Source organism: Falco punctatus, assembly GCF_963210335.1.
Source record: "Falco punctatus genome assembly, chromosome: 10".
NCBI lineage: Eukaryota > Metazoa > Chordata > Aves > Falconiformes > Falconidae > Falco > Falco punctatus.
Window position 1 is genome coordinate 36,320,448 of NC_137590.1, and position 24,042 is coordinate 36,344,489.

The 24,042-nt window shown below is 50.7% G+C and overlaps 2 protein-coding genes across 5 annotated transcripts in view; one reads left to right on the forward strand and one right to left on the reverse strand.

Annotated features, from left to right (window-relative positions):
* LSP1 (lymphocyte specific protein 1) overlaps positions 1–13,452 on the forward strand; it is a 51,195-nt gene extending 37,743 nt beyond the window's left edge. For all 3 annotated transcript variants that reach the window (XM_080403690.1, XM_080403692.1, XM_080403691.1), the window contains exons 8-11: positions 261–401; positions 1,192–1,272; positions 2,131–2,245; positions 12,047–13,452. In XM_080403690.1, coding sequence (XP_080259816.1) covers positions 261–401; positions 1,192–1,272; positions 2,131–2,220 — 312 coding nt within the window. In that variant the 3' untranslated portion in view covers positions 2,221–2,245; positions 12,047–13,452. The remainder of the gene's footprint in view (positions 1–260; positions 402–1,191; positions 1,273–2,130; positions 2,246–12,046) is intronic.
* PRR33 (proline rich 33) lies at positions 6,158–23,106 on the reverse strand. 2 transcript variants are annotated; one of them, XM_080403684.1, is made up of 3 exons: positions 22,883–23,106; positions 17,329–17,464; positions 6,158–7,968 (listed from the first exon to the last, which is right to left on the reverse strand). In XM_080403684.1, exons 2-3 carry the CDS (start codon positions 17,347–17,349, stop codon positions 6,322–6,324), a joined length of 1,668 nt encoding a protein of 555 aa, XP_080259810.1. In that variant the 5' UTR covers positions 17,350–17,464; positions 22,883–23,106; the 3' UTR covers positions 6,158–6,321. The 2 variants fall into 2 exon arrangements, with proteins under 2 accessions (XP_080259810.1, XP_080259811.1); XM_080403685.1 differs by lacking the exon at positions 22,883–23,106 and having other exon boundaries at positions 6,158–8,284.
* Positions 23,107–24,042: the final 936 nt, after the last annotated feature.

Consider the following 24,042-nt stretch of genomic DNA (forward strand, 5'->3'; position numbering starts at 1 on the left):
ACTGAATTGTCTCCTCTTGGCTGGGAGCACCCCATTCTGTCTCCATCTCCCTTCACAGCATAAAGCAGGTTTCTTTAGAGACCTGTGCCATCCTTGTCTCATCATGTTCCCTGCTTCAAGGGTGGGAGCATCTGGCAGGAACTAGCAAGACCTGCAGGTCTCCTTTTACACCCCTCGTCCCTGAGGACCTCCAATTATGGGGAGAGGGGGGGAAAAAGAACACACTCCCTGATGGTGCTCTTTCTCCATTTATTTTCCAGACATCCACAAAGGCTCCAAAACCTGTCCGACAGCCCTCTCTCGACCTTCCCACCACCAGCATGATGGTAGCCAGCACAAAAAGCCTCTGGGAGACCGGAGAGGTCACAGCTCAGTCTGCTGCGAAGCCCCTGCCCTGTAAGGTACGGCACTTGCAGGACTTGCCTTGCTCCTGCGGGGGAGGGGGGGCTGCGTTAGCCTTGGTACGGCGCGGTGGTGGTGCCTACCAGCTATAAAGGCATCTGTGTTGGAGATCCGACCTCCTCCATCAGGATGCAAGGCTCGCTGCAAAGACCCCAAAGACCTCAGAGCTTTGCTTTGTCTGCGCTAGAGTCCCAATTTTTTTTCTCTGTGGTACAGCTAGGAAAGCCTCTGTGCTGCTGGTTGGGGCTCCGTTTTGAAACGGGAATAAAATCAGCTGGTGGGGAGAAAGCGTAGATCTGCTGCAGCGGCTAGAACTGAGCTCCATCTGCTCAGCGCAGACTTCCATCTAGTACCAAGATGATAAATCTTGTAAACTTGGAAAATGCAAAGAGTATTTTGTATTGTGCTCTTAATTTCACTTTCTGGTCATTCTCAGCAAGGCTGGTTCTGTAACACATCAGTTGCAAACCTCTGTTTGTGTGAGTAAAATTCCTTCCACGTAAAAAAAAAAAAAAAAGCCTTGATGTTAACATGTCCTAAGTATTTAAGAAAAATATTTTGGATCTCTGATCCAGGCTTTTGTTGAGAGTAAGAGAGGGGAAAACGTAGGCCATACTGGGAATAGAAGTAAGTTTTCAGTCTTGGGTTTTAGCTGCAGCTGCCATAGGTCAGATTTTGTGATCTTCTAAATAAAAAAGGAGGTCAGATGTGTGGGTTTGGAAGGGACGTGAACAAAGACATGTTCACCAGCGTTAGCAGTGAAGGGTAATGAGAACATCATCTTCTCAGGATATCGTGGCTGGAGACATCATGAGTAAAAGAAGCCTTTGGGAACAGAAGGGCGATCCCAAGCCTGAGACCAGTATCAAGGTGAGTTTCTGTCTGTGTGAGCATGAAAGCACTTGCTCTTCTGTGGAGAAAAAAAAAAAAAAAAAAAAGAGCTCCTGGCTGGGTTGTGGAAGCATTGAGCAGGTGTTCTGCAGGGACAAGGGCTGCCTGTATCTATCAATGCAACCGCATACCCAAGAGCTCTTCCTAACAGTGAGCTGCTGTTGCTTCAGCCCTAGTAAAAACGGGGGCAAAGTTGTTTTATAACCAGTAATATCGAAGGGTGTCTTGAGCGGCATGTTGTGCTCAGCCCCCGAGTTGGGACCCCCAGCCTTCTAGGCTCAGAGGGAACTGCAGATGTGAGTTGCTTTGCTCTTGTTAGGCGTTTTAGTCTTGAGAGCAAAGAAAGCACGCAAAATTAAGTGAAGCCAACCCTGAGACAGTAGTAACACTTGCAGACGGATCTGGGGGTCTGTGCCGACCAGTACATTTGTGGGAATGCCCATTAAAATGCACTGCTTGAACTGTCCAGGCTGGGAGAGGAAGATGATAATACCTTGTCTGTTCCCGAGCTGGTACTGCTGCCAGCGTGGTAAATGGAACCGGCTCTTGCCACGGGTGAGAGCAGCCCCGGCTGAGAGCCCTCCCTCGTGACACCTGGTGCTGCATCTTCCCGTTCTGTTCCACCTCCTGTGCCTGCTGCTTGAAGTGGTGGTTGGTCTGTGCAAAGAGCTTACGTGGAAGTGGCAAGAAGGGAGCACAGAGCAGGCTGTCTCCAGGCCCTCTGGGATTAGACAACTGTATCACATGCTCCTCTGGCTTCAGTTGTGTGATCTCGACTGCCTGTTTGAGGAGGAAAATGCTGACTTTGGCTCTCTTTTTTTTTTCTCTCCTCTTCAGTCCACTCATTCTGGCAAAAGGTATAAATTTGTTGCAACAGGCCACGGCCAGTACAAGAAGGTGTTGATAGATGATGCTGCAGAGCAATAGCATGCTTGGAGAACTCATTAACCAGGTAGGTGGGGTATGACCTTGCACTGTGTGACAAACTCCTGGCAGTGTTCTGGCAGGACATGGGGGTTATTTCTGCTGGGTGAGTTGGAAGGTGCCGTACGGTAACAGCTGGAGCCTTGCTTCTGGGCAAACGTCTGACTTTCTGAGCTGGAAGCCAGTGGGCACACAGCAGGGGTTTGTTTTGGTTTCTGACTTTCTGATGCCACTAGGAAGCGTAAATACCTGTGTTAGTTTAATCTGCAGAATAAGTCCCTCAGCTACTGCTGTTTGGATGAAGATGTGTTTGCCTTTGCTAGTTTGAAGGAATAGTCTCTATCTGCTTTTTAATTTTTTTTTCTTATGCTCTCTGATGTTGCAAGGACAAGTAGATAGCTGGAGGGCATTTTGGCTGAGTGTGGGGGCTGATGTACTCCTGAAATTCAGATGCTTCTGGGGCCTAATTCCCAGATTTACTGAACTAACCAGGGGAAAATCTTTTAATGATTTCAGCAACCTCTTGGAACCAGCCTGTAATTAGGTTGTAGAGGGGAGGACATGAGCATCTGCTGTGCTGGGTAGACCAACAGAGCAGAAAGGGCTGTCATCAGATGTGCAGCAAGGGGGAAGGCAGAGCTGGGTTGCTGTCTCTGTGCCCTCTTGAAACGATTTTTGGATCTCGTGCTCTTATTGTGGTTGTGTTAATAGATATCCCGGTGTTATCTTGAGTGGATGATAGTAGAGGGTTGCAGCAATAAGGAGGACTGGCATAGAGGGATGTGATAACTGGTTGGATCCAACTGGGCAGCATCTGGCACAGTGAGAGGAGAGGAAGTTGTTGAGGGTGAAAACAAGCTCATTCACTTTTTTCCTACTATAAAAAAGAAGCTTTATTTCATAGCCAAGCTTATAAATAGCTCTGTCTGCTACAAAACACCTTTTGTTTCTAAATTCTTCTTTGGGCTGTGTTCCTTCTTTCCTTCCCCCGAGGAGCTGGCTTTGAGCGCAGCACATCTTGTTTGGGTTTCTTCCTTTTGCGGTGCCCATTTACAAGAGCAGCTCTCCTGAATGCCGCTTTGAGGGGGCAGCAGTACGACGCAAAGCCTGCTCAGAGCTGTGGTTTTAGCTGTGAAGGAGGAGGAGCCCACAGGACTTGTACCTCCAACTTGATTCTCTGCCTGTGGCTTTCAGGAACCTGTTTTAAGGTCTCCTCTTTGGTGGGTCCTCTTTCTCCTGAAGTCTGTTTCAATGCACCAGGTGGGATCCTACTGAGCTTCAGTTCTTTATAGCAAGCAGGTTTTGGTTGCCCTACCTGAGCTGCTGCTAGCAGCTCTAAGGAAGATATCCTCAGCTCTGGTCTCTTTCCAGCACCTTTTCTTGAGAGGCCAGTGAGTGTCACGGGATGTCCCCCTGGGGCTCCAGACAGCCATAGCTTGACACTGTTGCCCTGCGTGCTCCTTCACAAGGAAGGTGTTACAGGCTGCGAATAGCCAAATGACTCTGATGGCTGAAGGACCTTGGCTTGTTTCTCTCCTTGGGTTTCTAGCTGGCTGTGTTGTGTGCTGTGAGGCCCCTGCTCCCCAGCTCCTCTCTGCTCCCCTCAACTATGTTCATCCTTTTTCCCTGCTGCTGGATCCCTTCGGTTGCCTTTTTGCTGCCAAACTCTTCTGACTTGCCCCCGTGTCACTTACCCAACACCACCGCATCAGCTTTCTAGTTGCTTGAGCACGGCTACAGTTTTTCCTCCTCCCCTCCCTCCTGGAGCTGCGGGACCTCTGAGCAGGCTGCAGAGCCAGGCAATTTGGGCTCTCAGAAGCTGCCCAAGGCTGTTTGACACTGAAAACAAACCAAACCCTGTGCCCAGCAGGTTCCCTTCCCTCGCCCAGCGTGGCAGCTCGGCTGGGGTGTGCTGCAGTGGCTCCCAATGCGGGGGCACTGGTGGGAATCTGTTGCTCCAGGCATCTGATACCTTCTCCTCTGTGATGCTCTCGTGCCAGGGTCCATCTCTGCAGGACTCACAGTGCCTGCTGTTTGCCTCTGCCCTTCACTTTTGGGACAAAAGGACTAAACCATGCAGCCAGACCTGCTGCCTTCTGCTTCCCACGGTGGGAATCACTCCCCACTGAGATGCTTCACCTTCCACCCCTGCGTGGTGGGACTGGGCTGTGGACGCAGCCTAGTGGGAAGCCCAGCAGATGCAAAATGAGCCTTATGTGGGTGTTGCTGGTTTGTTTTGGGTGGTTGTCCTCACTGTAGGACAAAGTGGCTTAAGGCACAATTGCTTCTGAAACCATCCTTCCCTGGCCAGATTCACTTCATCTCGTAAGTGTAATCAGTGTCGGCTGTTCTGCTTTGTGCTAATGCTGTGGATCTTACAAACGCAGATTTGTGCACAGGCACCCATCTTGCTGTGGGATAGTAAGGCGCTGCTTTCGTGCTGTGTGGTAACGTTGTCTTTATCTGCATCAGGCATTCTACGTGTTTTACACTGCATTCTCTCTGACTTTTGATTTTGTGTTGCTGTGTGCTACAGTCTTCTCTTGCAGCACGTTGAATTCTTCTGCAGAGGCTTACCTGGGATCCACTTGTGATTACTGGTGCGTTTCCAACCTCCCTCTATTCAACTTTTTCTTGGGAAGCTGGGAGGTCAGAGATATCCAAACTTTAGATACTTGGTTATTCTTCCTTCTTGTTTTCTAATTTTTATTCCTTGGCATAGGGAAGGTGTTATAAAACAAAGGGGATAAGAACAGCAAAGTGAAAAGTTCAGTAAGGGTTTGATGGTAACTGAGCTGCTCTTATAGCATCATTGCAAAATTGGAAGACTTCAGAAAAGCAAAAGGGGCTCTTGATTTTGTTTCTATGTCTGTTCACAGTTTGACTATGGAAATTTTGGTCAGGTCCATATCCTCTGCACACAAACAGTATGGAAAGGGCTGTGTATTGAGTTTCCTATTTGGACTAAACATGGCAATCCTATATTAGCTGTGTAGGAACATCTCAGCATATGACAAAGTCCCTTGTGAAACAGAAATAGCTGATCTCCAGCTTTCATGCTTATAAGCCCACTGGCGATGGAGGTGCAAAGGGTGGCTGTAATGCTGGAAAGCAGAGCTGTCTCTGTGGATGGACGGAGCTGGGGGGTTTAAGTACCCTTTTTTCAGGACACCAGGCACCAGTAAGTATGCAACTATCGTGATGTTCCCCCTGAAAATGAGACTACGTGCAGTTAGCAGACACCCCCCCCCCTCCCCCAAACACACACCCCCTCCCGAGAAAAAAAGCACCTTGTTTAAAGGCAGAGTTGGCGACCCACATGCTGATGCACACTCTTGCTGTACTGAAAGCATGGTAAAAGACACAACACAGCTTGACTGCCGCAATAGAGTTAGTCTTCTGTGCGCTACGATTTAGTAGACTGACCAAGGAGGACATCAAATGATGGTGCCTGGTTTTTTAGGCAGGGGAACTGCTGTGTGAGAGCAGGATGGATACCTTGTGCTGTGCCTTGGGTGGCAGGATGAGCTTCCACCTCATTTGCAGTGAATGAATGTGGGGTGCACTTTCAGTGGAGAAGCTAAAGAGATGACGTGAGGTGATGTGTGTTCTCTTTGAGTTCAGTTTCTAAGATTCCTTAGAAGAGATGTGGAGCAACCCAGATTCCTTCATGTCTCATCTACAACTGCTTCTGTTTCTAGGATTTATCTTGGTCTTAAACACAACAAAATAAACTGATATTCCATCCTCCTCCTCTAAACTGGGCTTTTTCTACCCAGAATTTGTCTTCACCGTGTCCCTCCCCTCTCTTCCCCCTGTTACTGCAGATGGTGCGGCTTGTTGGCTCTTCTTAAAACAAGTGCATGTTTCTTTTCCTGGCTCGTGACCTGTGGATGTGGTGTATTAACATGTTTAAGCTTATATACATATGGAGAGTAACTCTTAAAGCCACAGCATGAGGCTGCTGGCTTGGAGAGGTTTTATTTAATTTTATTTTTTCCTTACACTAGGCTCTGATAGGCAGTAAACCTAGTCGTAGGTATTCGCTTGTTTGATGCCCTGTAGGAACCTCCAGAGGTGAGGGTCTGGTGGAGCAGCCTGGCTTCAGTTGACTGACCATCCCGATGCCATTCTGTTAAAGCTCTTGCAGTGCTCCTCAGCCACTTTGGGTCTAAACCGGCTCACCTCGAAGGCGGTGGTGATCTTTGTCATGGGTTTGGCAGCCAGTTCCTTCAGTTTCCGGGCATCGAAGCGTGGCTTATGTAGGAGGATGGGTAAGCGGCGGGGAAGAAAGATGCTTTCTTCTTTCCGTGGCTGTTTTTCTTCTGCTCGCTGCTGCTTCTCCTTGTTGACTGTCATCTGGTATAAAATAGCATCCCACATCCTTGTTGCCCTCGATTTAAATGGCCTGTGGTCTTGACTGATTGCTTGAGAGTTGTCCTTCTCTTGGCTTCCTTCCTCCTGTCCCAGCTTTTCCATCTTGGGCTCTGGGAAGTTGGATGCTTCTGGCTGCACCATCAAGTGCTTCTTGAGGCGATGCCAGCCACTGGCATTGGCTCCAGGAGGTCTTGCTGCTTCTGCTGCTGATGGTGCTGGCTCAGCTTTGAGAGGGGGGCTGGCATTTGGTAAGCTGGGGGTCAACTGCGGTTGAGTTAAATGTTCTGTGTTGGTGTCCGTGGAGGTGGCCTCGGTGCTGTCAACTTGTGCAGGGCTTGCTGTGGCTGGATGTGCTTGCCTCCAGGGAGGGCTGGGTGTCCGTGGTTTTAGGATGTCACCATCTTGCTTGGGTAATTCAGGAGCACTCTCTGATTCAGATATTTCAGTGTGGTTTCCATGGGTTGCAGGCTTATCGGTGTGGGTATTGGAGGTGCTGGGCTTGGGTGAAGGGGCTCTGACGGGCTCTCCAGTAGGAGCAGGTATGGGAGCTTGACCAGGAGGCTCTGCCTCTGCAGCAGAAAGGAGGGGAGGCTCCAGGGTGGGAGCTGTGGCCTTGCTGTCATCGAGCGGGGCGGGTATCTGCCCTGGAGATGGTTCAGAGTGGCTTGTTTCAGGTGCCGGAGAAGAAGGCCTTTTGTCTTCATGGCTGGTGGTGGTTGTTGCTTGGGTCTGATTTGATGTGGGTGTCTTAGCCCTGGGTGGCTTGACGCTGTGGAAATACGTGTGCACCTTGGTGACGTAGGTAACCTCTGGTGCTCGCTCTTTACTGGGTGTACTGGAAGGAGGAGGCTGGGGGAAAACAGCTATTGAAGGGTCACATGGAGTGGGAAGGTGGGTGTCCATGCCTTCAGGTTTCTGTGGAATCTCAGGAGCTCCTGGCTTGTGTAGCAGGGGCATGGCCGGGGAGGTTGTGAGTATGAGGTGTTCGGCAATGCGCCTCTGCTCGGTGACCTTCAGCGTGAAAGGCTTGCTCTTTCGGAAAGGGGAGGGGATGCGGTGGGTGATGGGCTTGATGGAGAGGTGGGATGGAAGGCTGGCAGAGGAGGGGGCTGTGGTTTTGGGGGGCTCTTCTGGGGGAGTGCTTTCATTGTGCTCTAGGTCAGAGCTGGCCTCGTTCACGGGCGAGAGGCAGGACCGAAAGGGCTTGGCTTGCTCTGAAGCTAGGATAGCGTTCTTCTTGGCTGCCTTCTTCAGCAGCCGCTGGAGCCGCAGGTTGTCCTTCCCAGGCTTTGGTAGGGTGGGAGGAGGAGAAAGGTGGTGGTGGATGGGAGCAGGCTGGATGGAGGATGATACTGTTATGAGCATTGTCATCTCCTGGAAGAAAACACAAAGCTTAGAGTTGGTGTGGGCTTAGCCCTGGGCTAGATTCCGAAATATGCACACATAAGGCCCCCTCTCCATCTCTCCAAAAGCCATAGATATGGAGTCAGTATTGTGGGAGAAGAGCGTTGGCCTTGGTTTTCTTAGTCTCCCAGGATAGCCTCAGAGGGTCGTGAGGGTGGTGTAGCAAGGTGAGAGATGTACTGGGAGGATGCTCTATTGCCAAACCTGGAGCTCTCCTGCTCCTGGCGTTAGCACAAAATCCGGTGAGAGTTCCTTGGGACCCCAGGTGTCCGTGTCTTGGCAAGTCCTAGCGGGATTTGAAAGGAGATGTCAAGAGAAACAGAGGAGGTCTGAAATTTTGAAGCTTTGAAACATTCTCCAGAGGCACAAATCGGGAATGTTTCATGGCTTTCCAAATTCCAGTTATTAATACTCTGATACGATGTAATGTACAACAAAACAGCCATGAACTCCGTGTGTCATTTGAGTCAGTCAGCACTGGTCTTGACTGATTTCGGCTAGTGTAAAGATGTCCCTGTGAAATGCTGGACTTTTCATTTAAAGTTATTTATCTGGTGAGAAGGTGCTTTGTCACAACACTAACCCTGACTGGTTTTTGCTGCGTAAAGCACAGCAGCAACCTTCTCCTTCTGCAGTCAATCTCAGATTGACTAGTAAATCAATTTAAGACTAGTTTTCTCTTTCCCTTGGGGAGCACTGCTGCTGTCCTGCCTGTGTCACTCCTTCAGTGCAACAGAAGTGGGTCGTGCTCTGGGCCAGGTCTTATCCCCAGTGGCAACTGCAGCTGGACTTGCTTTGGCCAACACTGTGCTGCTCCCGGGGGGATGCACAGCGGCTTCTCCTGCTCTGTCACTAACTCACCACCATCTCCTTTCTAGTGAGCACTGGTTAGATTTCCTGCACGGTGGCGCTAAGGGTCTGTGCTGGGGATAGAAAGATAAAACTAGTCTCAGTTCTTCCCTTTTTCTCTTCCTGAGCTGAGGCTGAGGAGCACCAAACTTAGCCTCTGACCTGCAATGACTCTTTGGCAGCCCCCAGAAAGAAGTCTGACTGTCCTGGCTCTCAGCACAGAGCTGCTGAGTTTTGCTATGGAAGGAGGAAAAGCTATAAATCGCTGCGCTGCTTAACCCCAGTGCTGGATGCAGCTGAGCATCCTGGAACGAGTACGAGGAGGTGGGGTGGTCAGGGTTGCCCAGTGGGGCTATTGCATGTGCTCTGCTGAGTTCCTCATGGCTCCCTGCTCTGGTTAGTGTGGGTACGTAGCATGATACCCGCTATGTGGGAGCGCTATCCAGAATAAAACTCTCAGAAGCACAGAACGGCGATTTGTGGTTGAGTTCCTGACGCTGCCTTTGGGCTTGCGGTGCTGCGGTCAGCACGGGGCTGGGAAGCTGATCTGGACTGCAGGTAGGTGGTGTATCTGCCAAAACTGGTTGTGGGTGGCGGGAAGAAGGATGGCTTTTTAAAAAACAATAATTGAAAAATAAAATTAGAAAAAAATTGCAACAGCAAATGAAAGCACTGAAGAGAGGTGGCATGCGGGGCACAAAGCCTTCAAGGTGAAGCCCTCGCTGTGGTGGAGGAGAAGTCCTCCGGAGCAGAGCCTGCAGTGGGCAGGGTCTGGGCATGTCCAGTAAGCAGTGTGCTGCTGCCAGCAGATTTCCTCAGCACAGGACAGACACGGACCTGTTGGAGCAGGTCCAGACGAGGGCACGGAGATGCTCGGAGGGCTGGAGCACCTCTGCTGTGAGGATGGGCTGAGGGAGTTGGGGCTGTTCAACCTGGAGAAGAGAAGGCTCCAGTGAGACCTTACTGTGGCCTTTCGATACTTAAAGGGGGCTTATAAGAAATGGGATAGACTTTTTAGCAGGCCTGTAGTGAGTTTTAAACTAAAAGAGGGTAGATTCAGATGAGACACAAGGAAGAAAATTTTTACAAGGATGGTGAAACACTGGCAGAGGTTGCCCAGAGAGGCTGTAGATGCCCCGTCCCTGGAAACATCCAAGGCCAGGCTGGACGCGGCTCTGAGCAACCTGGTTTAGTTGAAGATGTCCCTGCTCGTTGCAAGGGCTTGAAGTAGAGGACGTTTAAAGGTCCCTTCTGACCCAAACCGTTCTATGATTTGATGATTTGTTTCAGCTGCAGGCATGAGAAACCTCTTGCTATTTTGGCAAGGGGGCTTGGAGGGGATTTGTGCCAGCTGGGGGTGACAACTGTTGGGCATTCCCAGTGGCTTATCAGCCTCATGCCTTAGGCAAAAGCCTGGGATTAGGACTTGCTCTGTTCCAAGAGCTACTCTTAGAAACAAGTCTGAAAAAAGGCTGAGAGCCCATTCCTTCATCATATACCTGCTCTCTTCCCCAGCCTTGTGGGATATTCTAGATTATTCTTGGTCTGAAAGCCAAAATGCCTCCGTTGAAGCGCATGCTTGCTGTTGTGCAACACTACTCTGATTCTGTTTGTACAGGAATTAGTGATTGCTTGTGTGATTCTTATCTGCTGCAAGGTGGGCTAATACATGCATCTGATGTTAGGGTTGATTATGGAATGATTTCATCTGCTGCTGTTTGTTGTGGTCCCACAGCCAGCCTGTACTACCAGATAAGCTGTGGTCTAGCAGCACTGATAAACCAGAATTATAAGGTTGACCTGCTTCAGGCTTGTGCTGGGAATACTGAAGAGGCAGAGCAGTGAACTTCCCAACTACTCTTTATTCTCCTTGTCCCACGGCCTGCTGCCCCCCAGGAAAACGCAGCTTCCCAGAGGGGTCAGAGCAGGATCCTGCCTGGGACTTGCTGCGAACTGACAGGTGCCACCGCGGAGGGGGTGCGGGGTTCCTGCAGGGGAAGTTCAGACAGAATCTGCATGCGCCAGGAGAACTTTCCCTTTGTTCCTGAACTTAGGGGCTGTTTTGTGCCCTGTACCCTCAAGACTTGTGGTCTCCTGCAATAGCCTGTGCTCTTAAAAGTCACTCTTGCTGCTATCTCGGCACCCCATCTGACTTGAAACCTGCTGTGCTGTGGGTCTTGGAGACTGCGTGGGTGGTAACTCCCGTGGCATGCGACTGTGCCAGAGTCTGTGTGTTTGCCTAGTGAGGCAGAGAGATGCTAAGAGACAGCAAAAGGAAACCAGCTGTTAACTTGTTTGTCTTCCCCGTCATGCTTGCCTTTCATGTTTCCTTCAGAGCTTTGTGTGTATGCAGGAGAAGTTCTGCAACAAGCAAGTTTTGTGGGAGTCTTCTCCCTTACCGTGTAATGCAGCAAAAGCAAAGGGACAGATGGACTTGCTGTATTGCCAGCAGAAAGGCTGAAAAACCCAGGGGCAGTGCGGAGAACACTGCCTGAGAAACTTGGGTGGGGTTGCTGTAAGCTGGAAGGAAGCTGAGCTAGAAGCTGAGACAAGAGGCTTTCAGAGGGTTAAGTTTCCCTGCTGCTGGTTGAGCGCCCATGGGTGGAGGGGAGGTCACGACCTCTCGGACCCCCCAACTGTTCTCCTGAACTCTGCTCCGTCTGCAATCAACCCCAAACCAGGAATGGCTGGAGAGTGTCAGCATGGAGGAGTCATTTATCACATGATGGAAAAGTCATCTGCGTGCTGGAGTCCCTCGGCTGCACCAGCTGTCGCGCGTGGAGCAGATGGAGAACGGCAGGAACCCAATACCGCCGCAGATGGTCCCGAGCGGAGAGCTGCGGCTGCCGGGGGCTGCAGGAACGCTCGCCGCTTTAGTGACTTTCTCAGGCTTGGAAGGAAACCTGCTGATCCCCTCGGAGGAGGTGGCGGGGCAGGAGCACATCATCCTTCCCTCTGCCTGGGCAGCTGTGACCGCTGCCGGGCGCGCAGCCCTCCGCCTCGGCTCTGCCGGGGGCACGTTGTGCGGTGGTGTCCTGCAGTGCCGGAGCTTTATTGGCTGGTCCACAGGGCTTTGTGGAAATGGGTGGGAGAAAACCACCCATAATTGCTAGATAAGACGCAGCCTCTGTGCGGCCCAGGGTGTCGCTCATGGCAGCCCAAATGGTAGGTGTAAACTTGTTGTTTTCTTCTCTTGCAGCTGAGCTTGGTCCTGGCTCGATGCAAACCTCAATGCCACTATTTCCTCTGCTCCACAGAAGATAATTGAAGGATATTTCTCTTCTCCTGCCTGATGTCAGTCTGCTTTGGTACAGCCTGACTCCTCTCGAGGTGTGAGCAATACCCCGCTGCCTCCGGATGGATGAAAGGAACTAATCAGCTGGCAAAACCCACCCCTGTTTTAACCTTTTCTGTGACTCTCTGGCTTTTGGGTTTTTTGGTTGTTTTTTTTTTTTTTTTTTTTTTTTTTAATATGGCTCTGCTATGGAGATGGGAGGCTGTGGGTCTGTTCCCTCTCTTCTTTCTCAAGTGTGGGAAGAGAGGGATCTGCTGCCCTGCTGAGCTGGCAGGGCTTTTGCTACATGATGAAGAACTTCACCCAAGTGACCAAAAGCCACAACAGTAGTGGGGAGAGAGTGGGCTCAACAGACACCCGCTAAAAGAACCAGTGTTTGAAAGGAGGGCCACGGGCAGATCCTGAGCACGAGGAGGCTGCAAGGGCCACTTGTCACCCTGTTGGTGCCAGCTGTGGGTAGAGTCTTCCCCTGTTTACAGCGCAGCCTCTGTCCCTCTTTGAGGGGCTTCCATCTGCTGTCTCTGTGTACATCAAATCACATTCAGCTTACTCCCGTTCAGGGTTGTTTTTTTTCTGTAGTTCCCAGATCATCCTTTAATCACAGTTATATACCTGTGCCAAAATGTTCCTGCCACTTCTCTGTCTTAGCAGCATTAGCAGCTTTGTGTCAGAGAGCTGCTGCCCTCCTCTCCCTGTCTAACATGGAACGCAGGTCTCCTTTCCCAGGGGAGGAGTGCTGGCCGCTGCTGGTATCTCCCTCTTCTGGGAAAGGGATTTGCTTGTTCTCTAACCTGTGGGCTCCAGTGCTGGTGACCGAAACACTTCGGAGCGTCAGAGGTGGTGGGTGTGCTGATACCCTGCCTGCTGTGCTCCTGGAGGTGGGCAGGGTCTCTGGGTTATTAATTAATCTAGGATATTAAGGCTGCTGCTCTTAAGCTGGAAGCTGCCTTGGTGAAAGGGCATCCTAGTGAGCTGTTTTTGGGGAGGGCAGCGCTTGCTGTGAACATGGGAAACTGAGCCCCAAAGAATGGCACTCTGGCCTTGCGCCTGAGGTCTGGAACTCAGCTCCCAGGGCTGTTTCTGAACTCACCCACGCCTTCATGATGTACCTGCCCCCCATCCCCTCTTTAAAGTCTTATTTCTACCCTCTTCCCATGTCAGCATAATTTTGCAGCTAGTTTCTGCTCTCCTGGAGGGGGGGCGGTTTTTCTTTCCTCTTGCATCAGTGTGCTTTCTGCTTAAATTTACTGCGACCTGGATATTTTTTTTTTTTGGTAAGCATTTAATAAAATTTGAGGAAGATGTTGTAACACTGGCAACTCTGAGGATTTTGTTGATGTGGGAGTTCCTGCAGCAAAGCTGTTTTCCAAGACCTTGCAACTCTCTGCTTGAGCAGTAAGAGGAGGACAAGAAACATCAGGCTGAGTGACAAGAAAAAAAGGAGTTTGACATATACAGGAAAAAAGCTTTTTGTGTGCCTGCCCCATTTAGGAGATCCTCGTCATCTTGCTGCATTCTTTGTTGTTACTGAGGGTAACTGACTGTAAAATGGAATGAGCAGTGTTTGGGTGAGAGAGCGAGCAGCATGCAGAAGGCTTCCTATGGAGTGATCAGCTAGGAGAGGCACAGAGCTTAGCTTCCCCAACTAATAGACCTGAGCAAGGTCACAGCTTCCACCAAAATCACTGGTGATGTCAGCTATTTATATATATATAAAATAATCTATAGCTTACTTATACAGCTTAGAAGAGTCAATGTAGCTGTCTGTGTAGGAGCCCAGCGTTCTAATGAGCTGACTACCCTACCTGGAACCATCTAATGAAAAACATTTTTATGGAGGTGACCTTTCAAGCCGTAACATTTCTGTGCTGTAGAGACAGCAAATGGTTTGTGCTATCCCTGCCTATGCTTTCCTGAAGTGTTAGGAAGTGGAAAGTTTTCAGATATCCCTTCTTGCTGTCATCTTTCTGCTTATCGGTACCTTTGTCCTCTCCCCATCCTCTGCTGCAGCTCCTTTTGGAGGTGGGAATCCAAGGTGCTTGTGTTCTGCAGAGCACACTGGGGAGCACAGACACCATCTGGCTCCCTCCTCCTCCCACCAGCCCTTCCTCTGCCAGACTGGGGTTTTCAAGTGAGACCAGAGTGGTAGCAATGGGGTCTATAGAGATGGCCTGGCTTGAGATGAAAGCAGGGCTACTGTACCCTTGCATGTGTGCAAGCTGGTTGCACGAATTTGTTTCAACTCTGTTCTGCAGCTGGCTGGCGGAAAGAGATGGCCAGAAACTTCTGCTGCTGCTATGCCTGTGCCCTACCAGCTTGGGGAGCGCAGAAGAGGCCCCAGAAGCTGCTTGTATGAGATTCCTCCTCTAAGGAGGGTTAATTTGCAGGGCGTAGCTTCCCCACCTAAAGCCCATGTGGACCTACATATGGTTTCAGCAGAAACAACTGCTGTCCTTCAGGTTCTGGTCCCAGCACAGAAATGAGCAGGTTGGGTGAGAAGCTTCCCAGAGGGACCAGAGAGCTCTAGTGGTGGTGAGGAGCCAGGGAAAGGCCTGGCTCGGAGCAGATGTGTGTAGCTCTTTATATGTTTGCCAGGAGAAACTTTTCCACAATTAAGTTGACTTTATGATGTGCCGTTTCTCCTCCCAAAGCAACATGGTGTGCACATGGTGGTGGGAGTGGCAGTGGGGTTACCAGAATGGTGAAAGGCTCCCTGATGCCAGGGATGCTGCCGCCCAGGTGCACTGGATGTGCGTCCTGGGTGATGCTAAGAGGGAATGAAGGCTCATTTCTCCCCTCACCAGCAAGCACGGGTCGTTGTGGCTGATGATGTTGCTCATTTCAGAAGAAAACATGGCATCTGTGAAGTGCTTCTGCTCCTCTCACTAAAATGCAAAGCTCCTGCAGGTGGAACTTGCTGTGGAGAAACAGCTGTGTGTGGTGGTGGAGTTGTGCTGCAGCCCTTGCAAAGCCAGCTGCTCCCAGCTCTCCTGCGCAGCTGCGTGTTGCGGGGACCGCTGCTCTCCCAGGGATGTGAGGAGCACTCCTGGGGACCCATCCTGCCCATGTGAGTGATGGAGAGCCGGCTGTGCCTCTCTCTAGCGGTTACTGCTCTGGTCTTACTCAGTAGGTGACTGTTCCACATGTTTCCTACATTAGTTTTTTGCAATATCGTAATTTTTGCAGCATTGGCATCCCTGAGGCTTTCGTTACGAGACCTCAGCGCGCTCTTTTCCTGGGGCTGTTGCATTTTGAGCATAACAAGGACAAACTTAAGGACTGAGTGAGTCTTTTTGGCAGGATTAAGTTTACCTTCAAAGCCTGGTGGAGAAGAGCAATGCTTTCCTGGTCCCTATATCTGTTGGCTGCCTGTGTTCCCCATGCTATCCCAGATTGCTGTCCCAAATTACCATCCCCTTGGCAGGCCAACAGTGCCCAAAGAGAGAGGCCACAACCCCTACGTGGGCTCTCCATGCTCCCACCTTGAGGCACGCCTCCAGGTGTTGCTCCTCTGCAACTCCTTCCCTGTCCTGTTTCGGTTATTCAGAAGGGGAACGTCTTTTCCTACAGCATCTACTCCTATGTAAATCTGGGGGGGGTACGGTAGTACTGAAATGCGCTGCTTTGCCTTCTGTGGCAGGCTTCGGGGCTGCTTTTTTTCCAACAAGGTTTAACAGATGATTCTATACAAGCAAATGCAAGATGGGATTGAAAACCGTGGTCCATGAGCGCTGCAATGCCTGTTTCCCACAGGCCATAAACCAGCCTTATTTAAACCTGGGGAAAGCTTAGCTGATGGAAAACTCCAGCCTGGTTTGAACATTGTATCTTTATGTAACATTTGTTCTGCCTTGAGACTGGGGGCTAGACTTCAACGGGTTCCCTTTCCAGGTATAAAATAATTACAGGCTCATTTTTATGACCACCCTTATGTATATGTGCTGGCTCATTTAACAGATCTCTGCTCGACCCTTGCTTGCAGCTCTGCCCCGCGTGGGCACGAGTCTAGAGTTGCCAAATGACTTTGTTCCTTGAAATGTGCCTGCAGTTTCTGCTCTTTGAAGGAAAGGTCAGGCTCGGAGACACCTGGGCCCGAATGTCAGAGCTTCCCCTCCTGCCACTGCCACCTTAGGGAAGGAAAATAAACAAGCTCCGAGAGCGGGGCAGCTATAAATACTGAGGTGGCAGCTGATATGCTGCTGAGCAAGGCTCTGAGCTTGCGCTTTTGGTAACTCTTGCCAGCTCAACACGCTTTCCCTAATGCTGCACGATACATACATATATGTGTGTGTGTATATATATATATATAAAGCAGGTAAAAAACTGATCTGGTGGTGAGAAGTGCAGCTGGAGCTGGCATTTGCTTCAGAAATGATGGACCTGTTACAAGGGTCCTGATAATCGTACTGAGACAGCGCAGGAGATCTCCCTGTGGTTTCGCATTGGGTCCCCTGAGGGTTTTGCTTGCAGTGGAACAATTTAATTTAGATCACAAGTTTCAGAAAGGTGCTTAATCTCTTCACGATAACTGTAAGTAATAGCAGTTTAGCAATACTGAAGACGTGCACTCTTCATCTTTCAAGTAAATAAAAAAAGTGCATTGGGCTTGGGGCTTTTGAGGGGGATGGGAAGAAGCGGAGTGGGGGGGATTGAAGCAAAGTAAGGGGAGAGTGTCATTGGGATTTATATGAGCAAGCACTTTAAAGCAGAAACCAGCAAACTACAAGTGTAATTACTGGATTGGAGGTGCCTGGTTAGGTAGGTAGTCCTTCCTAAGGTTGCAGGTGGTTGCTACGAGCATCTCAGCTGGCCTCCTGCCTTGCTCATCTCCTCTGGGGACAGCCAAAACAGCAGGTCCAGGCACTGGTCCTGGCTCCCATCCTGCGGCTCAGTCCTCATCCTCACCGTTGGACTGTCTCATCCATTTAGGTGTAAATAGCCTGAGGATGAGACCCAGGCTGTATCTCCAATGGTCCAGTCTGATCCCTTCTCTTCAGAGAGACATCTAGCCTAGACCCAGGGTGTCCGCAGAGGGTCTCCTGAACCCACAGGGAGCACGCCTTAGCTGTCTAAAGCAGACGGAGCCAGCACACCTCCCAGAGCAAACAGCTGAGTGATGGAGGAAGAGTCTACCACAAAAATCAGGAATCAATATTAACTGAAGAAAGGTGAAATTTGGTACTTACTGATGTGTAATTCGTTTCCATCTGCAATCACTTGCATGTTGGGTGCATCATGTTACCCTGTTCGGTTTACAAAATTAACAGGTCATTGTTCCTTCAAGATCATTTCGGGTGCTGTTTTCTTGTGACTTTTCAAGCCCTGCAGGTAAGTACAAAACATCAGATGGACAAGAGTGTTTACAGTAGCCAGTAGTCCCAAGAGGTTTCTCAAAAATAAATAAAGTGACTTCTTTTTGAAAGCATGAAAAGGTCCATCATTTAAAATTAGCGTGAAGAAGGGCTCTCAAGTAACACCGTTGCATGTCCCCAGCTTTGCTCTTGCGAAGTTTGGCATCTAAAGTACCAGAGAGGTGAAGGGCAGATGAGGATGACGTTGCCAGGACAGATACTCTAGCAGAGTAGCTCCAGGCAATGAAGCCAGTTGGAGGCTTTTCAAGTTTGCTGGTCAGATTTACTGTTTTGCAAAAGTCAGGGTTGCAAAATGCCAATTTGGGGCTGTGCTTTTGTTGTTAGCACCACCAGAGAGGAAGAACACAAATTCTGTCTCTGCTTGTTCCTGGCGAGGGATGTGCTGTATGCAGAGGCTGCAAGCGTGGAGAATGCTGCGGAGCAGAGGGGGCTTGGACCTGATCGGTTCGGCGAATTTTGCTTGGTTGGTTGTGTGCATTTTGACTCAAAGATCAGGGCTGAGACTGCTCAAGTGAGGTGGTGAGGATGGCACCGATACCCTCCTTTGCCCTGGCCGGAGGTGTGAGCTGGCCGAATGCCACGCAGTTATTTACTGCCTCTTGGCCCTGGGGCATTTCATCCCCTTTTCCAGCAGCCATCCCAGTTTGGGCTTTGTTTTTTCATAGCATTTCAGGAGCCTTTTAGCGTGGGTGGCCAGGCAGGCAGTAGGTTAACCCTGCTCACAGGGAGACAGGGGCATGCAAAAGCAGTATCTTTGGAAATCTATACCATAAAAGCAGCTTTATACCCGGGTTAAGCTTGGTTTGTTCCATCTGACTTTTGAAATGCTGGTGAGCTATGCCAGAAAGCCAGCTCTACAGGCAAACTCTTGCTGCTTCTCCAGCACCACTGGGTGAAGCCTTGTCGCTCATTGACCTGGTGTGCTAATGCATCTCTAATCTGGCTTTGAGTCACTCTGTTGTGGATCAAGGTAGCAAAGCACCAGCAGCCGTCAGAGCCGTGGGTGAGGCCGGTTCTCATGGAAGGGATGCAGATGCTGGTGTTGTGGGGTTGGTCTCAGAGGTGAGCTCTTGGCTTTCTCCCTCTCTGCCTCCCCGATGACTGATGAGATCATGCCTGGCTCTGCAGGATGCATTGCTCTTTAGGGCAGCACTGACCCATGGAAGGACTTGGGGGGTAGGTGCTCAATCCTTCATGCAAGTACCCTAATGCAATTCATTCCTCTTTGACTGATGACTTCAACGTCTCAAAACTGCCATTGTCTTTTAAGAGTGACTTTGTGTCTCTCCAACACTGAAAAAGTTGCTGGGAGAAAAAACAGACAACAACAACCAGAGCCAACCCGACTGGAAACTTAGAAAAAACCCCGTTATGAATAAGAAAATTTCAACAGAATTTAAAAATGCTCAAGGACATGTTGTACCCTGCTCTGCCACTGTCACCACTGAAACCACACCAGTCTAACGAGTGCACTTGCAGTGTATGCTGCACAAATGACGCACAAGGCTGGCTTACGTTTGCATCTGATGCTGAAGCACGAGCTGTTCAGATCCCTCCCTATTTCTTATGCAAAGATGTAAAGTTTCTGTTCTTACAGGCTAAGAGGGGATAAGAGGGGGCAGATTCTCCTCCTGACCGAGTTTCACAGAAGGGATAACGCACTAGAGTCCTCTCCAGAAGTGCTGATTGACTCCCACCCTCCAGACGCAAGGAGGAGAACAGCCGTATCAGGAAGGCAGACGGAGGCATAAGTAGGTAATTTGGTCATTGATGAGAGGAAGCTCGTTTGCTGCCCTTTACTCCCCTTTTTGTGCTGTTTGAGATGCCATGAAGCCACCATCAGGAGAAGGTGTTGGCCCCTGCGGTTCCCCAGCCACCCTCCAGGATCCAGGTGGGTGATCCCACAGCCCGGGGGTCCCTCGCACTGCCCTGTGCCAGCGCAGCTGCCGCCAGCGGTGCAAGCACTGCGCCAGCGCTCTTCCAGCCGGGGGAGCGAGAGACAAACCGAGGACCGAGGTCCTGAGCCCAGCTGCCGAGCGGGGTATTAGAGGAGACAGGGAGGAAGCGTGGTCTTTGCTCGGCCGGCTTGAGCTGTGTTTCAGATGCCTCAGGATCCCATCACTGCCAGCGAGATGGCAGCAGCCTGCTGATACTGAAATAGAGGAGCCGGTTTGAAAGTTTAAGGCTATTCTGATCTCTGCTTGACTGGCTGCATAAAACAGGTCATTGGATTTACCCAGGAATAGAAGATATTTATTTTATATATATATATATGTATATAATTTTGTCTTTTCTCTAAGTGTACTTACTTAGTGACTGTCTGATCTGCGTTTTTATTGGCAGCTACTTCAATGAAGTTGGAAAGAGTGTTTCAGTGAACATGGGACATCAGCAGTTCAAGGTTAGAGTAGATTAAACCCTGCTGCAGAATCCGTTTCTTTTGGGGGGGGGGGGGGGATAAAAAGAAGAAAGGGGAGGAACTGGATGAGAATTGACTTTTTGTTCCCAAATGGCTTTTGTGATTCCCATTTCCCGCCTGCCCCGAATCACGGTATAAGGTTTATAATTGAGTGTCAGAAACCAGAAGAACACAACCCTACCCTTCCCCAGTCAGCTTCATCAACGTGTTTTCCCAGGTAACTTTAAGCATTTCAGTGCTGGTGTCTGTATAAGCAGATAAAGGTGCCAAAACCAGAATGGCTGTATCATGCAAAAAAATCAAAAGATGTTGTTTTGAAAGCGTTCAGAGACAACGCTGGGCGGGAGGCGGAATTAAAGAAACATTCAGACAATGAATGATGGAACAACTCATGTAAAACCTATTTTCCTTGCAAATAAATTTGCTTTGGATAACTTGACTATTTTCAGATGATAGAAGGTGTCAGTGAAAGTTGCTCTGTAGCTCCAGCACGAAGATGTAAGTGCAGAGTCGTGGGCGGGTTTGGGTGAGGAAGGACCTCAGGAGGTCCTCTGGCACAGCTCGTGGGCAACGCAGGATGCACTTCGGTATCAGATCAGTTTGCCCAGTGTTGGTCAGTAACTGGTGAACAAGGAATACATGTTGTTTCTTTTCAGGAGTTAGGTCTCTCTGGGATGTGGAAGAGCATCTGTGTTATGGGAAGGGCGTAGCTGATTTTCTTTAAAACGCTTCGTTTTTAATGAACCTGGTGACGCAGGTTCCAGGCTTCCAGGGCTGTAGAGGTTTTCAGATGCGCTTTTCCAGCTCACTGGCTGGGCGTCATCCAGCCGTGGGAGGCAGTGATCCATGGAAATGCTGCCCACTGACTGGTGTGCAATGAGCACAGGGGGTGAGGGAATTAAAAGAAAAAAAGACAAGCATTTAGACAAAGTGCCCATCTTTATGCAATTTGTAAAATTACCGGGGCTAATGTGTGCACACTGTATTTAAAGGCATCTCCCCCTGGGTGCGCTGGCTGCTGCAATAGTTCAGCTGACAGCCGAAGAAGATGAGAACAGCTGATTCCAGCTCCCCTGCAAGTGGCCCTGCTATGCTGCATATTCCCGTGGCCCGTCTCAAATAACCAGCCTTGGTGCTCCTACCTACCCAACAGAAATGCGATACTGGGCCAGGTTACCCAGTGGAAACTTCTCTAGATCTGTGCCCCGGTCTGTCACTCCTGTTCAAAGAGGAACACCTGTGTGCTGTATCCCCTCCCCAGCAGAGATGCTGTCGCTGTAACGGCGTGCCAGGCACAGGCTTGAGGTCCACAGGCGGATGGACTCTATGGAGGCTGAGACCCTGGTCCATATCTGTGACCTGCACGTGCGCGCTCTTTGGCCTTGGGGCTGTCTCTCCTAACCTGGCAGCTGGTGAGAGGGGCTTCTCCAAAGGCAGGTGCTCGCTGTGCCTTTGCCTCTCTAAATCTGACAGCTTTAGGTAGAAACACAGCCGCAGCCAGGATCACCTCTCCCTCATCTGGTCCACGCGAGCAGTAGGGAGCGTGAGGCAGTCGGTGGTGATTTGTGGCTCTCCAGGCTGCGTGGCTGCACTGCAGCTGCTCAAAGGTGAGTCCAAGTACACCTTGTTGCTGATGCAGGGAGGAGAGATGGTGTCAAGAAAGCGCAAAATGTATATCCTAGGGCAGGACAATCTACAGTAAAGAGAGGCAAAGCTGGTGATGAAAATGTTGCAGGCTGTGAATGAAACTGCTGCGCGATGGCATCAAGAAGAGAAATAAGGACTAGACGTAGGGTATGTGTGAAATAGGCAGCCCGCGGGGTGCACGGGCATCCGTCGGGACCACACCGGGCAGACGGGCCCTGCTGGCAAGGGGCCACGGTAGGGAAGACAGAGCATGGACCTAATGTAAAGATGGGCATTGCCCAGAGCAGCTGCCCAAAACATCCAGATCAGGAACCGAGCTGAGCGCAGGCACATGTGTAGAGGAACTGGGGGGGATGCTGCAGGCAGAGATGTTTGCAACTCATCCGTTATAGAATAGAGCTGCAGCAGGTAGAAATGTCTGGTTACCTGTCCCTCCTGTAGCTTGCATCAATGTCACATTTGTCAAGATGCTTAGAGGGAAATTTGAGTGATGTGAAGAGTGCTCCTGCCACTGGTGTGCAAGCAGCACTGCTGTGATGGAGGCTGTGCAAGCCTGCAAGGTGCTCATGTTGCTCCTGCCAACCCACTTCCAGCAGATGGGATCACGGGAGCTTTCAACCTCGCATCTGCTGAGAACCGGCCTGGTAAGCCCAGGCTTCACACGCACTTGGATGCACATGTTTTCTTTTTCATTGATTGATCCCGTCCTTGGTGTGGGAGACCTGAGCTGCGATGCCCCGTCAGCAGCAGGGACAATCTAAAACCAGCCTGCAGGCAAAGGAGGCTGGTGAATACCATTGCCAAACTGGGGCCACCGCGAGCAGAAAAGGAGAAACAGCTGGGGGACTCCCCTCCCTTACATCCCCACTCTGCTGCCAGTTTGGGCAAATACTGTATTTCTTGGCGATGTGCCCAGCTGGTGGAATGCCCGAGGAAAATGAGCCGGTGGAAGATGGCAAAAATGCTTGACGGTGCCGAAAACACGGCGTGGAAGCTGGTTTGCTGCGTTAGAGCTTTCAGCGGAGCTGGGGAAGGGGAGCGGAGGCTGCGATACCTGGCCTGGCTGTGCGTCCCCGTGCAGGTGCCGCTATCCTCAGCAGCACAGGGTGCCCCCCCGGAACCCCACCCGGCAAACGCCCAGCTGAAGCCGAGGTGCTGAGGATGGATGCACTGTCCCCCTCCCACCTGATGAATAACAAAAGCATTGGCTTGAGCTAGGTTGCAGGAGGGAGGCGAGGGGATAAGCTGCCGGAAAGCTGGAGAAGACAAGCTGGAGAGGGGATTTTTGCTCATGCATGTTACCTGGTGAATGGGAGGTTGCAGCGCTCTGCTCCCGTTCCACGGCTTTAAAAAGCTTGTCTCTACATCCTCGGCTGGGGACTCTTTCCTGCAAGTGGCAGGGAAAGAGTGGGCAGGAATCGATCTGTGACCCAGGCCAAAAATATCGCCTGTCCCGCAGCTCCGAAAGTTTTTCTCTGCTCCTACAGGCTGGGAGAAAGGGGGTACTGGAGCTGCCAGGCACACCGGAGGGCACGCTCTGCATCGCTGGGGAGCCCTGCCAAGGGGACAGGCGGGAGGGAGGGGATGGGGAGCTGAAGCCTGTGAGGTTTAGTGAAATAGAAACAGTGAGCCAGAGCGCTGTGCAAGGCACTGCAATCCTCTGCTGGCATAGCCGTGCAGCTGTGGAGGGTGTTTGGGTGGCAAAACCCCTCCGGGCACCTAGAAGGTCCCAGGTGGGGTCCAGCTGTCTGGGGTTTGCCCTCTCCAAGATGACCTTCCTTAAATAACGCTTTTGTATCATGCTAAGAAAGGCTCGGAGTGTGGCTCGAGGCAGACAAGCTTTCTTGCTGTGTTCCTCCTCCCTTGCCTTTTGTCCAGGTCTCCTCAAGCCCTGATGTGTGGCAGAGCCCTGGCAGTCTTAGCAAGAGGTGGGTGCGTGCTACATGCCACCCACACACAAACACATGCGTGACACGTGTGCTAAGTGCTTCTGACTTCTCACTCGCCCCGTGACTCCTCATTTCAAAGAGCATCAGACAGCAAAAGGTCCCCAGGTGGCCGCAGGCTCTAACCCTGCAGCACAACCGAAGCAGTTTACGTGCAGAGGGGCAGCAGGGAAGAGCCCCTGCCCAGCTGGGAGGGCAAAGGCTGCTGCTGAGTGTTGGGATTGCAAGAGCCAGGGTGCCACAACCAGGTTGTAGGCAGTGACTATGCACCATGGAGCTGTGGGGGCCCTGCGTTTTGTTCTTGAGGTGCCTTTGCCTCAGATACCCCCCCTTTAAGCTCTGCCTGCCTGGTGGGGTGGTAAATATAGAAACATAAGCCCTGGAGGTTTTTTTTATTCCCTCCAAACATGTCCCTCCCATCTTAGCATCATCTGTGCAATTGCTCCAGCTGCTCCTATACATGGTATGACTTTTTTTTTTCCTTCGACCCTCGCTTCCCCCTCCATCCACCCCCCC

What these genes read in the sequence shown, in the direction of transcription:
- PRR33 (XM_080403684.1), bottom strand. Translation starts at nt 17,349, where the DNA reads ATGGAAACGAATTACACATCA. An exon ending in TGGAAACGAATTACACATCA is followed by an intron (nt 7,969 to 17,328) that starts GTAAGTACCAAA and finishes GTTTTCTTCCAG; the next exon opens with GAGATGACAATGCTCATAAC.